This window comes from Hemicordylus capensis, chromosome 1, assembly GCF_027244095.1.
Source record: "Hemicordylus capensis ecotype Gifberg chromosome 1, rHemCap1.1.pri, whole genome shotgun sequence".
In the NCBI taxonomy this organism is placed as follows: domain Eukaryota; kingdom Metazoa; phylum Chordata; class Lepidosauria; order Squamata; family Cordylidae; genus Hemicordylus; species Hemicordylus capensis.
In genome coordinates, this window is record NC_069657.1 from 421685190 (window position 1) to 421702976 (window position 17787).

At 46.1% G+C, this 17787-nt stretch overlaps 2 protein-coding genes across 9 annotated transcripts in view; one reads left to right on the forward strand and one right to left on the reverse strand.

Annotated features, from left to right (window-relative positions):
- The window catches only part of HHAT (hedgehog acyltransferase), a 476499-nt gene that overhangs the window by 358986 nt on the left and 99726 nt on the right, over positions 1 to 17787 (reverse strand). For 7 of the 8 annotated variants that reach the window (XM_053310492.1, XM_053310544.1, XM_053310483.1 and 4 more), the window contains exon 1: positions 55 to 214. The exons of the other annotated variant lie outside the window; for it this stretch is intronic. The gene's annotated coding sequence lies outside the window, so the exon portion shown is untranslated. Of the gene's footprint in view, positions 1 to 54; positions 215 to 17787 lie in introns of those variants that run through there. 8 annotated transcript variants of the gene reach the window in all.
- Positions 1 to 17787, forward strand: part of LOC128339438 (uncharacterized) — a 45836-nt gene that overhangs the window by 2883 nt on the left and 25166 nt on the right. The window contains exon 2 of the mRNA XM_053283364.1: positions 331 to 665. Coding sequence (XP_053139339.1) covers positions 331 to 665 — 335 coding nt within the window. The remainder of the gene's footprint in view (positions 1 to 330; positions 666 to 17787) is intronic.

The following is a 17787-nucleotide window of genomic DNA, read 5'->3' on the forward strand; positions in this document are numbered from 1 at the left end:
GTTTTTTCCCTTTCCTCATTTTAAAACCAGAAAACTGAACAAAGCACGACTTACTTCTGAGTAACCATATTTCCAAATAGGCTCATGGGCGGCCCACAGGCTTACAAGAATTAGAACCGGGACCTCAGTATTCCACCTTTTGCGTACACACATACAAAAAGAAAATCCACCATGCCCTCGTCTCGCGCCCTCCCCCCGGCTGCTGGCTCCTCCTCCTGCCCCTCCCATCCCTCTTCTCGCACCGTGCCTCCCGCCCTACCATTTGAAAGCGCAGGGTCCGGTGACGTCGGAGCACCCGGAAGTTATTATAATACCTTCCGGGTCCTGTAGCGTTGCAGCCTCTCTGCGCTTTCAAAAAGGCAAGGCGGGAGGCTATGGGTCGTCTAAGTCGGGTCCATGCCATGGAAAGTGCGATGGAGTGAGTGTATCTTGCAGTCTCTCTTGCCTTGGCCCCCGCACGCGTCGGGGAGGGTCAGGAATTCCCCGTCCCGCTCCCTGTAACTTGCGAGGAGAGGAGACTGTCGGGCAGGCTTCCCTTTTGCAAGCCCTCGAAGGCGGGTCCTCCTGGGCAACGAAGAGAGCCTTCCGGCAAGTGGACTCCGTTTTTCCAGCCCGCCGTGCCCTTTTCAGCCCCGCAGGGGGCAGCCGGACGGGCTTTCTAAGGGGTAAGCAGAGAAGGAGGGCAGTGGCACTTCGCCTTGCACTGCCCCTGTTCTTGCCCGTCTGTCCGAGCCCCATTGGAGAGAGGGTGGGAAGAGGTGAGCAGTGGAGCAGGAGGCATTGGAAAGCCCTGGCAAAGAGCCTTGCTTTTACTCTCGCTCGCCTAAGCACTGGAAAGTAATGGCGGCGACGGCCCTGTGCAGGCGCATCCCGGGCTTGCTTCCTCGGAGGTAAACCTTGCTGAATTCGGTGGGGTTTGCTCATGGGTGCATGAAATCGCGTCCAAAGCCTAAGTGCTGCACGGAGAAGCGTCTAAGAGACGCGCGTCCCGCAGCTCCCCCAGAGCAGTCGCAAACCAAGGGCTGGAGTATGGACCTGGACCCTTAAAGGGCGGCGCAAGGAGCCGTGTGGCTTTCTCGAGTCGGCGGCTCGTATTTCATCTCTGGAGTTCTGTCTGTGATGCTGCCAGGACAGCCGAATGGCAGCCAGGTTCGCAGGAACTGAGCTGCTAAATGGTGGGGTAGGGGCGTGGGCAAACAGCAGGATCGTCCCTGTCAGAAATGCTTCTTTCCTTTGACTGGATTGATTGATTAAGTGCCGTCAGGTCGGCGTCAACGCTTAGTGACCACATAGATTGATTCTCTCCAGGATGGTCTCTCAGTGGTGCATTCAGTGCTGTCGTTCCTTTAGGCTCCAAGAAACTGTGTGGATGGCTTTAGGAAACAAGAACACTATAGTGGGGCTTCAAGCAGTGTTCCCTCTAACAGGGAGTCCCAGATGTTGTTGACTACCAACTCCCAGAATACCCAAGCAAAAGCCATTGCAGCTGGGGATTCTGGGAGTTGTAGTCAACAACATCTGGGACTTCCTGTTAGAGGGAACACTGGCTTCAAGGGTTAACTTTAAAGTCCAGGATCTGCACTGGAGCTTGTTCCTAACACAAAGATAAGCTGTGGAAAACACAAAGAAATGTTAACTAGCGGAACCCACACGGAGCATCTGTGCGCTAGGACTCTGTTTATTTTATTTATTTATATATTTTCACATTTATATCCTGCTCTTCCTCCAAGGAGCCCAGAGCGGTGTACTACATACTTAAGTTTCTCCTCACAACAACCCTGTGAAGTAGGTTAGGCTGAGAGAGAAGTGACTGGCCCAGAGTCACCCAGCTAATTTCATGGCTGAATGGGGATTTGAACTTGGGTCTCCCTGGTCCTAGTCCAGCACTCTAACCACTACACCATGCTGGTTCCACTACACCATGCTGTTGCTCTATTTGCCCTTTGCCACAGCCCTGCTTTATTGCTCATTGTCGGCCACCCATTTTCCCTGCCCCCCCACCCCCTACTCTTCTCTATCTGCATATGGAATCCCCACTGCTTCTGCTCTGTTACCTCTGATTGGTGAAGCACTGTGTGGGCAGGGCTTGCCACCAGTGTTCCCTCTAACAAGGATTCCCGGATGTTGACTACAACTCCCGAAATCCCCAGCTGCAGTGACTTGCTTGGGGATTATGGGAGTTGTAGTCAACAACTGGGAATCCCTATTGGGGCAACAATGCTTGTCACATACGTCCTTAGCCTGATAGACAGATAGTGTCACCAAGCATGTGCAAAAAACACCTCTCATGGCAACATAGCAGGTTAGCTGTAGGATGAGTTTATGTAAGCAAGATACTACTTTGTCAGGTGCCTGAGCCACAAAAACACCTACCATAATACATATGTGGATTTTTAAGATGGGTCCACAGGGCTCTGCATGGCTTTTGTTACAACAAACTAACATGAGTATGGGTAGAGTGCTTCTCGCAATCCCCATTAGAGTGAAGCATATTGGGGCAAAAAAACCCTTCACATTAGGCATGTGCCCGAAACGTTTCGGAGGCCATTGTAAAGGCCTCCGAAATGTTTCGGTGCTGGGGCGGTACACTTCCAGGGAACGGGGCGGCAGGGAGGAACGCTGCTGCCCCAAGGGGCTTAAAGTTTACAGAGCGCCAGCGGGGGAAGTGTGGCGGGGGGGTGAGTACACCCTCCCCCGCTCTTAAAGTACTACCCCTGCCGGTGCCGAAGACCATTCGTGCACATCCCTACTTCACATATATGCTGATGGGATCTGAGCTGTCAGTGACTAACCAGGAGAAAGATCTTGGGGTCGGGGTGCACAGCTCCTTGAAAGTGACTCAGTGCGTGACAGCTATGAAAAAGACCAATTCCATGCTAGGGATCATTAGGAAGGAGATTGAAAGTAACAGTGCTAGTACAGTATTATAATGCCCTTATATGAATCTATGGTGAGGCCACATTTGGAATACTGTGTGCAGTTCTGGTCACTGTATCTTAAGAAAGCTATTGTAGAACTGGAAAAGGTGCAGAAGAGGGCAACCAAGATGATCAGGGGCCTGGAGCACCTTCCTTATGAGGCAAGGCTACAACACCTGGGGCTTTTTAGTTGAGGAAAAAGACGACTGAGGGGAAACATGATAAAGGTTTACTTTGGAAAGAGATGACAGTGGGGAGACATGCTTGAGGTATATAACCTACTTCACAGGGTTGTTGTGAGAAGAAACTTAAGTATGTAGTACACCACTCTGGGCTCCTTGGAGGAAGAGCAGGATATAAATGTAATAATAATAATATAAAATTATGCATGGAGTAGAGAGATGGATAGAGATAAATTTTTCTCACTCTCATGACACTAGAACCAGGGGGTCATCCCATGAAACGGAAGGCCGGGAAATTTAGGACCGACAAAAGGAAGTACTTTTTTACACAGTGCATAATTAATCTGGAATTCCTTGCCATGGGATGGGGTGATGGCCACTAGCTTGGATGGCTTTAAAAGGGACTTTGACAAATTCATGGAGGACAGATCTATCAATGGCTACTAGTCTGGTGGCTATAAGCCACCTCCAGCCGCAGAGGCACAATGTCTCTAAATACCAGTTACAGGCGAGTAATAGCAAAGGAGAGGGCGTGCCTCTTGCTTGTGGGCTTTCCAGAGGCATCTGGTTAGCCACTGTGTGAAACTGGTTGCTGGACCTGTTAGGCCTTGTGCCTGATCCACTGTTCCCTCTAAGGCGTGTGCATGTGTGTGCACTCACAAGTTTTTGGATGTCCGCTCAGTTCATTTTAGAACCTGCTCAGGTTGAATCAGGAAGGCCCCACTCTGAATGCATGTGTGCAAACACTGCCTTGATGCTGCCGCCCAGAACAAAACTCATTCCGCACAGAGATTAAAAAAAATTAGAAGGACCACTGACCTGATCCAGCAGGGATGTTCTTATGTCCCATCTGGAACTGGCTCATCAGCTGGCTGAAATCGTACCCTTCTGGCCAATCTGAGGCCACAGCCCTCAGAAGCCTGCTGGAGAGGGGGAGAAGAGGATACCATCTTCCCCAGGGTGTGAGACTGGGGTGCCTGCCTGGCTACCTCTTCTCTTCTGCCCTCCCTGGTTGCCATCTGCCTCCCCCCAGGACTGCTTGCAGAGAGGCTTTGCAGGACTGGGGCTGTAAGGGTGACTGGGCAGTTTTTCCTGGTTCCACCTGCTGAGCTTCCTGCTCAGCCTATATAGGAAGACTGCCGGTGGCAGCAGGCAGGGTCGCCACTGGCGGGGTCGCCACCAAAGGGGCAACACCAAAGGGGGTCGCCCCTTTGGGGGAGAAACGAGGGCAAGGGCTGGACACTTTGTCCAACCATTTGTATAGAGGGAGGCATTCAATAGTGGGGCTTCTGTTTAATCAGTTTTAAGTTGTGCTGAGGTTGGGTTGAAGTTGCAATGTGTGTGGGTTTGTCTGGAGATGGGGAGGCAGGGAGTGCCTTCGTTGAATGTGGGGCAGCTATTCCGGTGGTGGTGGGGAATAGAAGAAACGTTGGCAGGTGAGCAGGCTGTTCCAGGGGAAGGGTGGTCAGAAATCTAATAGCTGTCTCCCTTTCCGGCTGTCCTGCCAGCTCTTTGACCTTGGGGAGCACTGCCAACATCCCACATAACCTTACCTTGCTCCTCTGCAATGCCAGGTCGGTCCAAAATAAATCTGAACTCATCCATGATTTGATCATGGATGAAGGGGCCGACCTGATGTGTATTACTGAGACTTGGTTGGAGGAGGCTAGTGGCCCAGTTTGGTCCCAGCTTCTCCCTCCAGGATATTCTGTAGAGGAGCAGGTGAGGGGACGTGGGCGGGGACGTGGAGTGGCTGTGGTCTATAAGGATAATATCTCCCTTTCCAGGGTCCCTGTCAGGGTATCGGACCATATTGAATGTGTGTACTTGAGTTTGGGGACCAGGGATAGATTGGGACTTCTGTTGGTGTACCGATCGCCCCGCTGCCCAACGGAATCCCTTACTGAGCTCACGGACTTGGTCGCAGAACTTGCGTTGGAGTCTCCCAGACTTTTGGTGCTGGAGGACTTCAATGTTCATTTTGGGACCAATTTGTCCGGGGCAGCTCAGGAGTTCATAGCGGTCATGACGACTATGGGCCTATCCCAAGCAGTCTCTGGATCAACGCATATTGCAGGTCACACGCTTGATTTGGTCTTTTATTCTGATCAGGGTGGTGTTCCGTGGGTGGGGACTCCTACGATCTCCCCGTTGTCATGGACGGACCACCATCTGGTTAAGGTTGGACTTACAACCGCTTTCCACTTTCGCGGGGCAAGGGACCTATTAGAATGATCCACCCAAAGAGGTTACTGGATCTGGTAGGATTCCAAGAAGCCTTGGAGGGATTCAATGTTGGCTCTGCTGGTGATCCTGTTGATGCCCTGGTTGAGAACTGGAACAACTTGCTCACCAGAGCAGTAGACACGATTGCTCCGAAGCGTCCCCTCCGACCTTCTTCAAAATTGGCCCCTTGGTTTACGGAAGATCTACGGGGGCTGAAGCGGCACGGTAGGCGACTGGAGCGCAAGTGGAGAAAAACTCGACTCGAATCCGACAGATTACGACATGGAGCACACTTAAAGATCTATGCTCAGGCGATACGTGCAGCAAAGAAGCGGTTCTTCTCTGCCCATATTGCCTCTGCGAGTTCACGTCCGGCGGAGTTGTTCAGGGTTGTGAGGGGACTATTATCTGCCCCCTCTCCCTTGAACCAGAATTTGGAAGCATCAGTTACCCGCTGTGTTGTGTTTAATGAATTTTTCACCAACAAAATCTCTCTGATTCAGGCTGACTTAGATGGAGACTCCACAATTAATTTGATGTCTGAACTGGAGGTGTCCGACAACTCCTCTTATACGATTCGACTAGATCAATTTCAGTTTGTGACTCCTGATGATGGACAAGCTGCTTGGAGCGGTGAGGCCTACCACTTGTCCTCTTGACCCTTGTCCAACATGGCTTGTTCGATCCAGCAGGGAGGCTGTTGTAGGCGGCCTGGTAGAAATCATAAATGCTTCTCTGAGGGAGGGCAGGATGCCTCCTTGTTTTAAGGAGGCAATTATTAGACCTTTTCTAAAGAAACCTGCGTTAGATCCATCAGAGTTAAGCAATAATCGGCCTGTTTCCAATCTCCCATGGCTGGGCAAGGTAATTGAGAGGGTGGTGGCCTCTCAGCTCCAGGCGGTCTTGGAGGAAACTGATTATCTGGACCCATTTCAAACTGGCTTTCGAGTGGGCTATGGGGTGGAGACTGGCTTGGTCAGCCTGATGGATGATCTCCAATTGGCAATTGACAGAGGAAGTGTGACTCTGTTGGTCCTCTTGGATCTCTCAGCAGCTTTCGATACTATTGACCATAGTATCCTTCTGGAACGTCTGAGGGTGCTCAGGGTGGGACGCACTGTTTTACAGTGGTTCCGCTCCTACCTCTCAGACAGATTCCAGATGGTGTCGATTGGAGATTGTTGCTCTTCAAAATCTGAGCTTAAGTATGGTGTCCCTCAAGGCTCCATACTTTCTCCAATGCTTTTTAACATCTACATGAAACCGCTGGAAGAGATCATCAGGGGATTTGGAGCTGGGTGTTACCAGTATGCTGATGACACTCAGATCTACTTCTCCGTGTCAACTTCTTCAGGAGTTGGCATATCCTCCCTAAATGCCTGCCTGGAAACAGTAATGGGCTGGATGAGGGAGAATAAACTGAAGCTGAATCCAGATAAGACGAAGGTACTTATTGTGCGGGGTCGGAACTCTAGAGACGGTTTTGATCTGCCTGTTCTAGACAGGGTCACACTTCCCCAAAAGGAACAGGTTCACAGTCTGGGAGTACTTCTGGATCAACGTCTCTCCTTGGTTGTTCAGGTTGAGGCGGTGGCCAGGGGTGCTTTCTATCAGCTTCGGCTGATACGCCAGCTGCACCCGTTTCTTGAGATCAATGACCTCAAAACAGTGGTACATTTGTTGGTAACCTCCAGACTGGACTTCTGTAATGCGCTCTACGTGGGGCTGCCTTTGTACGTAGTCCGGAAACTTCAGTTGGTTCAGAATGCGGCAGCCAGGTTGGTCTCTGGGTCATCTTGGAGAGACCACATTACTCCTGTGTTGATGGAGTTACACTGGCTGACAATAGTTTTCCAGGCAAAATACAAAGTGCTAGTTATAACGTATAAAGCCCTAAATGGCTTAGGCCCTGGGTATTTAAGAGAGCGTCTTCTCCGCTATGAGCCCCACCGCCCATTGAGGTCACTTGAGGTGGTCCATCTCCAGTTGCCGCCAACTCGTTTGGTGGCTACACAGAGATGGGCCTTCTCTGTTGATGCCCGAGATTGTGGAATGCGCTCCCTGCTGAGATACAATCCTCCCCATCTCTGGCAATTTTCAAAAAACACCTGAAAACACATCTCTTCAACCAGGCTTTCTCAGCTTTTTAAAACTTGTTTTTAAATTCTTCTGATTATTTAATTGTTGTTTTACAATGTTTTTAATTGTTAATTATTGTTTTTATGCTTTCTTATTTTTGTTTTAATTATTAACTGATTTTAATGGTGTTTTAATGTAAACCGCCCTGATCCTTTTGGAAGGGCGGTATAAAAGTTTTAATAATAAATAAATAAATTGCTAGAAAATGATGCAAAATCAAAACAAACGTTTGGGAGTTTTGTTTTACTGTTTCAAATGATTTAAGTATATAAATATACTTATTTATATTTGTATATTTAAATATACTTATTTAAATAATAAGTATTTATTAATCATCATAATATATAAAGATTATTTTATATACTTATAACTTCTTATAGAACATAAGTATATTTAAATATAAATTATATTTACTATCATAAAGATATCTCCATCCTTTGGTGGCTTTTCGGGGTTCTCCCCTGCTTTTATCCTCATGACAACCCTGTGAGTTAGGTTAGAGACAGTGACTGGCCCAAGGTTACCCAGGGAGCTTCAGAGCCCAAGTCTCCCCAGTCTTATGCTGACATACTAACTAATATAACACCCTATTTCTTGTTTTTGTTTTTAAAAACAGAAGCTGATTGTTTCACAGAGAAGTGGTAAATACTGTGCTAACTTTTCCCTTAGGTTCTTTGAGCATCTGGGACTAGAATGGCAAGGAGTGCTCCTCACAGCCCTCAGACCTACCCTCATTTTCCTATAACCACTCCATCTTCCCATGACATTGTTTTTCAAAAATGCCATGGGACAGTAGGATTTTGAGACAGGCTGACATCTGCAAACATTCTGCCCACACAAGAACCATGGAAATAGCAAATAGGAATGGATTTTAAAAATGAATTAGTCACAGTTGTCCCCCATGATGAATCTGCTTCTTGCCAGGGTGTGGCTTGAAGGCTTATGAAACAAGCTGATCAGTGCCTGGATGGCAGCTGATGGAGAGAGAGCCTCGTGTACACTCTTACGTTTTGCTGCCATCTCTGCCTGGCAGCAAGACTCAGCTTGTCACTATTGCATACTTTTTACATCTGCCCTGTTGTTCTACTCTGCTTTTTTATGTATCAGTATACTATGATTTTATTCCATACAGCCATGGCATGCAATTAGTTTTCAACGTGTATTAGTGTAGTTAAATCTGAAATGCCTGAAAAGTTGGCTCCATTAATCTGACCCGCCTTTTTAGGGAGTGGGACACAAAGGCATCCTCCTTAACAGTGTGAGCAGCGCCAGAGGATTGGCAAGACTTTGTCCTGTTCACACCTCTGCTGCTCATTCTTATTGCTTGTATCTTAATTTATGGGGAGTCAACAGTTGAGCTTGATAAGAAAGAAAAAATTTAGTTGAAGCCTCTGCTCAGCATAATAAGGAGGGTTCCTGCTGATTAAAGCTGTAATCCTGTGCACCGAAGACCATTTGTTTTTTGAGGGGCTTAGGTGTACCTAACTGCATAGTACTGAGCTGCAAATTGTGTCCCTAATATTTTTCCTACTTGCTTCCAAGTAAATACATTTCAGATCACAATCCACATCTACAAGAGCCTTCTTCAAGGTAACTTGTAGATAATCCTGCCTCTCCCTAAAAATCTTACTAACAGTGTTGGAAAGGCTTTGGCACTGATCAGAATTCCTGGTCACACCTTTAGAACAGGGAGTAAGTGAGGGCATTCGCACTGATAAAAATAGGTAGATTGTGTGCACTGGTGAGGGCAGACCAGACATTACGCACAAAGCATCCTGAAGAATGCAAAAGTCGCTCTTCTAAATGTTTCTCTGTATGACAGGTAGATGTATGAGACGAATACAGAATGTGCACTGATGTTTGCTTTACAGATTATCTCAATAAAATGAGGGTAGGTGATATACTTCCTTAACGCCTCTTGGAAATTATGCAAGTGTTCAGCCTAAGCACACTTACTAGGAAGTAAATCTCATAAAACTCAGTGGGACTTGCTTCTAAGAAAACACACTTAAGACTGATATACATATGCATAGTCATGTAAACTTCCCTTCCAGTAGAGAAAAGACACACCTCTCCTAATTGCCCCCACTACCTATATGGGCAAGGCACAGAAAATTGGACGGTGGGGGGGTGTCCCCTTTATCTACTCAGTCTGAAGGAGGCAAGCATTTTTAAGCACTGAGGAACTGTAGCCAGGACACTTTCCAATTTATCTCTGCAAAAGGGGGGACTTCTCACTTCTTGCTTCCCCATGCTGCCTGCTCAGAGGATGTAGAATGTTGGGGTCCCCTACATCATGGGCAGACATAGGAGGATCCCCCCTTCCTTCCCAAACTAGAATTCAGGCACTCCCCATACAAATCCAACCTTGCAGTTGCTTCTCAAGCCTTGCTCTCTGACCTGCCTTAAAAAAAAACTTGTTTGATGGATACTAAGGACATGATTTTCCCGGCGGTGATGCCATAACTTCAGGACTCCTTACCCAGAAATATTATCAAGCCTCCACTCTTGGTGGCTGACCTGTGCAGCAAAACATGGCCGATAAAGACTCTCCTGCACTGCTGCGTGCATCTAGAACAGTGCCCACAATATTGTGGGATAGGGCTGTTACACTGCTAGTTAAAATTGTGAAATTGCAGTTGTGCAATGCTACATCCATTATTTCCAATGAATGTAGCATCACACAACTGTGTTTGCTGCACAGTTTTAAGCAGAAGCACAACAACTGTATCCTGCAACGCTGTAGTTGTTTTTGACATGTGCAGAAGGGTCTCTGCTATCTGTGTTTTGCAGCAAAATGCCACCCTATGTTTTTAAGCAGGCAGTACAAACCTGATTTTGTAAAATTAAAAAATTGATTCATTTTAGCTGGGTTTTATTTTGGCTGCTGCTTGTTTGTAGGTGGTGGTTTTTGTTATTGTTATTGTATATGTTTTGTTTTGTCTATTTTTGTTGTATTTGTATATTGCTTAAAACAAAAAACAGATGTACAGCTTAATAAAAAACATAAAATTACCACTGTAATATTATAAAATGATAATATTAACAATACTCTTGTTAACTATCCTGAGATAACTTAAGTGGATGGGGCTGTACTTCAGTGGCAAACAGAAGATCTCCGGTTCTCTCTCTGGCATCTCCCACTAGGGCTGGGAGAGACTCCTGCCTGAAACCTTGGAGAGCTGCTGCCAGTCAGTGTAGACAATACTGAGCTAGATGGACCAGTAGTCTGACTCATTAGAAGGCAGCTTCCTATGTTCCTAATCCTGAAGGATGGGGTATAAAAATGTAAAGAAATAAATTAAATAATTCACCCATTCCTCCAATGCATTGCAGACAGATAAAGATATCCTGGTGAACATGAGGAGCCCACAGTTGCATTAGTGTTTGTTTAGCTATATATTTCAACTAGGTGATGGTGAGTAATATAATGGGTCCCAGCACCATATAACACCTTTCCCTCTCACCATTAGGAAAACATTGCAGTCATTGAACACACTGCCCACTAGATGGCTACACAGCCCAAAGAGTGTTCCACGCCAAAGTTGTGTTCTTTCCCAGAGGAAGCAGTGCTGCAATAACAAGGAGATAGTCAGCTGATGTGTTTGAGAAGGAATTGCTGGAGGGGGAAAATCATGCATATTTATTATACTGATGTCAGCCACCATTCTGCTATAGGTAAAAAGGCACTGTCAAGTTAAGTAGGTCACTACATTGATCAACCCTGACAGTGATCTCATCTGGAAGAGCTTACTGTCTTGGCCTCTCAAGGTAGAACACTTTCCCCATCTCTGCTCAACCTGGATTTCCCCCCCACCCCTGCCACCCTCTAACAAGAAAGAGAAAACAAGTGACAAGTTTCCTGGAGTCTCCATTTATTAGGCTACTTCTAAACAAGTCAGTCTGCATACATATACTGTGATGGTGTGCCTGTCATACACACACACTCACACTCCATACAGTCATACTGCAACGTTCTGGACCTGGGCAAATACAATGCTTGCCCTGTATCAGTGCATTTATTACTATTAGAGGCCTGCAGCCAAAAATCTGGCTGGCTAATAAGTCAAATCAGCATCATGCGTTACAACCATTTTTGTTATAAGAGACATCCCTTTGTTATGTCACCTTGAGTGGTGCAGTGGGGAAATGCTTAACTAACAAGCAGAAGGTTGTTCAAATCCCCGCTGGTACTATATCGGGCAGCAGCGATATAGGAAGATACTGAAAGGCATCATCTCAGACTGTGTGGGAGGAAGCAGTGGTAAACCCCTCCTATATTCTACAAAAGAAAACCACAGGGCTCTGTGAGCACCAGGACGCAGAATCGACTTGACAGCACACTTTACCCTTTGTTCTAGTCTGTCCCTGGTAAGCCACTGCCCTGTTTATTTATCAGTCCATCTTATTATATACTGCCTGATATATAAATCTATAGATGGTGTATTTAATCCAAATTACAATATAATAACAAACAAAACATTTTCACAGAATAAAAACAAAAACAATTCACAGACTCAAACAATTAAAATAATTTCATAGGATAAAAACAAACAGTTTAATTTTAATTTAAAGACTGAGAAAACAGGTGTTCCTTAAGGGTAATTTTTAAAAAGCAATGGAGTTCAGAGATGGAGAAGCTCTTGTTTTGATAGAGAGTGCATTCCAAAACGCTGGGGCAGCCACAGAGAAGGCCCAGCCCTGAGCTGCCACCAGACAAGCTTGTGGCAACATAACCAGACCTCCCCAGATGATCTTAAGGAGTGGCAGGGCTCATGACAAAGAAGGAGATCTCTTAAATACCCTGGACCTAAGCCATTCAGGTCTTTTGGGCATACAGTGCAATTATTTCAGAATAGTTTATATGGTCCTTTTGAGTGCTGCATTTTGTACCAGTTGTAGTTTCCAAACTATGTACAAAGGCAGCCCCACATAGAGTGCACTACAGGAGTCAAGTCTGGAGGTCATCCCTGCTAATTTGGCAAAGAGGCACCTTTTACCGTGATGATTCTCTTTATTTAGCAGGGGGAGAGTAACTAGCCCTATCAACCCCCAGCATAGTACCTCCAGTGACTGTTGCTGGTGTCTATCTTATGTTTCTTTTAGATTGTGAGCCCTTTGGGGACAGGGATCCATCTTATTTATTTATTATTTCTCTGTGTAAACTGCCCTGAGCCATTTTTGGAAGGGCAGTTTAGAAATAGAATTAATAATAATGATAATAATATGCACTACCATTTTAAGGTCATTTACCTCTAGAAGTGGGCATAGCTGATGTATCAGCCAAAGCTGATTTTAAAAAGTGCTCCTGGCCACTGCCTCAACCTGAGAAACCAGAGAGAGTTTTTGATCCAGGAGCACTCCCAAGCTACGGACCTGATCTTTCAGGGGTAGTGTAACCTCCATTGAGAACAGGCAGATCTAAACCATCTCTTGAGTCCTGACCCCACACAATCCGTACCTCCATCTTATTTGGATTCAACTTCAGTTTGTTATCTGTCATCCAGCCCATTACCACCTTCAAGCAAGCTTTTAAGGATGTTATGCCATTTCCCGATGAAGTTGATAGGGAGAAATAGATTTGGGTGTCATCAGCATATTGATAACACCCTGCACCAAATCTCCTGATGATCTCTCCCAGCGGTTTCATATAGATGTTAGAGCATTGGAGACAATGCTCTTTTACATCTACATCTTTTGCTTTTTAAAAATATGAAGATGCCTTTTTAAAATTTGGTTAGTGTATGTTAGCAGTGCTTCCAAGATATCAGTTGGGGAGACTGACTTCACTGGATTGGGTTGCATACATAGTACAAAGGGCAGCCACATTCATGAAAACAGTACAACCCAAAATTGGCCAGCGTTTAATATTGTAGCCACCATCCTATGGTATCAGAGGTCACTGTGATAGGGGGTGATGGGGACCCAAGATTGGAAACTCCTGCCCTAAAGGGACAGATTCACAATCTGGGGGTACCCCTGGATCCAGCTTTGTCACCAGAAACCCAGTTGGCCTCTGTAGCACGGAGTGCTTTTCACCAGCAGCTGAGGCCAGTACACCAGTTACTGACTCTCCTGGGCACTTTCCAGACTAGACCCTGCATCGGAGTCAGGACGCATCTCGGAAGTGTGCTTCCACACTTCCTGCGTCCTGACACTGCAGTCCCTACATGGACAGCAGGGTGCCGTTCACATTTCCAATGCCTTGTTTCGACTTTAATCGCTGTGAAATGGAGCTACAATGTCGTACATCCGGCATGGAAAAGTTGTTGTTTTGTCAGGTTGTTAGTTGCTGCGAGACTGCTCCCCCTGCTGTTTCCGTTGCAAATGCAACTTGCCCGAACGGAGGCATTTTGCTGCTAATGAGCAGCTAGTCTGGAAAGCGCCCTGGATAGAGAGGACCTGGCCACAGGTACACAGGCTCTGGTAGTCCTCTCGGACTGACTAAAGCACTGTATGTGAAGACTGGCCAGAAACTACCGGTTGTTCAAAATATAGGTTGCTAACTGGAACCAGTCTCTGGGAGTACATCACATCTGTGCTTAAAGAGCTGCACCCGCTTGCGGTCCATTGCCAAGCACTCTAGTGCTAACCAGGAGAGCTGGTCTTGTGGTAGCAAGCATGACTTGTCCCCATAGCTAAGCAGAGTCTGCCCTGGTTGCATCTGAATGGGAGACTTGATGTGTGAGCACTGCAAGATATTCCCCTCAGGGGATGGAGCCGCTCTGGGAAGAGCAGAAGGTTTCAAGTTCCCTCCCTGGTTTCTCCAAGATAGGGCTGAGAGAGATTCCTGCCTACAACCCTGGAGAAGCTGCTGCCAGTCTGTGAAGACAATACTGAGCTAGATAGACCAATGGTCTGCCTCAGTATATGGCAGTTTCCTATGTTCCTAACCTTAAAGCGCTTCACAGCTGGGGACCTGAAGGACTGCCTGCTCCCATGTCAAACGCTCAATGCACTATCATGCTTGGAGGCTCCCCTCCAGATGCTCCCACCATTTGAAATAAGGCAGGTGGCAACTGGAGAGGTGCTGTGACCTTCTTGGTTGTCACACCCCAGTTGTGGAATTCTCTCCCCAGAGAGATTTGTCTGGTGTTCCCACTGTTTTCTTATTGATACCAGCTGAAGACCTTTTTTAAACTCTTCCAGGCATTTCAGTTATGTGTTGCTCCTTTTAAGCGTGCATATTGTTGCTGCCAATTTAATATGTTGTGGATTATATTTTTTAAAAAATAAATATTTTTATTCTCATTATGGTGTTTTATTGTGAGCCTCCCTGGGCATATGTTGTGAAGTGCATAAATTCTTAAAGAAGTGAACAAATGTTAATGCAGTGATTCTTAAATTGGCTGTTCCCTGATTCCAGCACACAATTTGGGCAGATGTTAATCTGAAAGGCATGTTTAAGGAAGGAGATTCCTTTCTCATTTTAAAAATGACCCTCTAACACACAAAGTAAGTTTACTTTGTTTATTAAACAAGATAAACCACTCTACAGGTCACAAGATGAATGTTCCTTTCTGCTACTTCATCTTGGCCCCATACATTGAAAGTCAGCCCAAAGAAACCAGTGAATGTTATGACATTTCTTCTAGCAATGCATTCAGGTGTGGAATTCAGTGAGTCTCCACGGAGAAGGCATCCCATTAATCCGTTTCAGGATTAATGCACAGAGTAGGAGTCCCCCCTGCCACCGCTTCTAGGAATCCTTTGCCTTTAATAGCTGGATGTCATGTAGCCTTTGGGACAAGAACCATCTTTTCGTTCTTTTTCTATGCCAACCATTTTGAAAAGTTTTTAGTTTAAAAGTGGTATATAAATAAGTGTGTGTAAGGCGATAGAGATTCAACTAGGAAAGCTCTTCTGGGAACAAAGGCATCAATAAAAACAAATGTCACCTGGTAATTTTCTGCTTGTTCTTGCTATTATGAAAGGTACAGGACTCCTGCCAAGAAAAAGGTAACAAGTTGCATATACAATATATGAAGATTCCAGAAATGAAATCAGTTCAGTCAAATTAAGTGGATACAGTTTATTGTGTATTTGAAGTAAGTTACATAGTAAGAACATTGTTATTACCCTGAGCCTGAGAAATCGGGCAGGATTTTTAAAACTATTTTGGTCAGAATCTTGAACATACCAGCAGCCCAGGTTGAAGGTGGGAGAAAAAAACCATTTAAAAGGTGTGGTATTTACCAAAAGAGCCAAGTGAGCTATTTCACCCGCCAAGTTAAATACGATGCCGTTGAGGTTAACATGCGCTTCCCTTCAGAGTTTCCAAGTGTAGGGCTGTGAATTCCAAGAGGAAAAGACGCAGTTTCATCCCACCCTGCACCTCACAGCTTGTTTGATTTGGCTTTTTCTGTGGCTAACATTTCACAAATTTGTCTGATTCCAAGGACTATTTCATCTCTGCCTGGCTGTCCATTTCCCTCTCTCAGATTAGAAAACTGTGAATTAAGTATTTATGTCCAGATTATATAGGAAGCTGCCTTATAATGAGTCAGACCATTGGTCTATCTAGCACAATATTGTCTACACTGGGCCTGCTCAGCTTTGCCCCCCTCCCTGCTGTTTTTGGACGACAACTCCCATAAACCCCAGTTAGTGGCCAATAGCCAGGAATTATGGGAGTTGTAGGCCAGCATCTGCAGGAGGGCTGAAGTTGAGCAGCCCTGGTCTACACCAAGTGGAGACAGTTCTCCAAAGTTTCAGGCAGCAGTCTCTCCTTGGCCTAAGTGAAGATGTCTGGGACCTTCTGTGTGAAAAGTGGATGCCCTACCACTGGGATATGGCCCCATCTTCCTGATTACAACAGGGGTTCCCAACTGTGGGTCCCAGATGTCGATGGTCTATTATTCCCATTGTTCCCAGCCACAATGAGTACAATGGAAGTTGTCGTCCAACAACATTTAGGGACTCACATTTGAAAAACCCTGGATTAAAAAAACTAAACAGATCCTGAAAATATTTATGAAGAGCTCCTGAAAATGGAAGAGAGAAAGAAATGCATGGCTTTCCTGGGCATGTTCATTGTTCCAGATTCTCATTTAGTAACATTCCTTTTTGTATCAGAGCAAATGCGAATCGGGATGAGTGTTTTCAGTAAGTTTGGAAAGGGTCTTATTACATGTGGGGCTGCTGAGGATTTAGAAAATGAGCTAGAGACAAAAGCATAACATCTGGTTAGCATCATTGTGTAGCTGAGCAGCTGAGTTTTGGATGCCTACTTAAGAAACTGTGGCTGCTTCATCTTACACATGCCATCTAATCATGCTGCACAAAAGGTTCTGAAAAATATGGATCTGAACATCTGGTATTATTTTCCGTACACTCCTCCACTCCTCCTCCTCTCTCGTGCAGAATCTGTTCCATCTTTGTATTAAGCAGGGCCTGCCTGCTTTCAAGAGTTTCCCAGCAAAACGTTCAGCTAGATCAAGAATTAAATGCACATATTGCCTCGGCACATTCTGAAAACACAAACATACTCTTTCTTTCCCTGCCTTTATCTTAGTTTCCAATTATTGTGGCTTTACTCATCAAGTATCTTGCTGAGAAACAGTGGGAGGTGGGCTGCATGTGGAGGAATAGCACCATTAACCCATGAGTGAAACAGCCAAGGCAATGACACTGCATACCCTCTGATTGGTGCCTCCACATTGGATGTGCCGTGCAGCCTGAGGACTGAACTGCACTATCATAAAAAGCACATGCACAGCCACCTGGTGTTTTCTGCTGGCTGCCCATGAGGCAAGGCCAAGACACAGTGAGGCCACAGGACCTTGGACAAGTCTGAAGGAACAAGTTGACTCAACACTCCTTGGAAGCAGACTTAGCCCTTAAGTACTCTTCTGAGCTCAGTCTACCCCTCCTGGGCTCCACCTCCCTGCCTGGAGAGGGAAAGCCTTAAAGGCACAGCCCTCTGGAACCTGACACTGCTCCCCAAATCTTATTCCTGCCAGTTGTCAATGCTGGTGTGCAGACATCAGGAGGCATGTGAGAGGCAGAGAGCCCAGGCTCTGAGGCAGCCTCCTTGGGGGACCCCAGCATTAAGGTTTCCCCAGGCTCCGGTCCAGTGTCAAGATCCAGGGCTGTGACCAGTGCAGGTCCTGCCTCCTCAGATTATGGCTTGTTGCCATGATCCAGAGCTGGTCCTACCTCTTTGAATTCCAGCTTGATCACTGCTGTGAGTGGGGGCTGCAACAGACTAGGCTATGACACCTGGGACCATACCAGTTCATAATGCAGATTAAAGGTTGTGTGCTTGAGTGCTTCACCATGCCAAAACTCCCTACTTAGCCGTGGAAAGCTATCACATACAT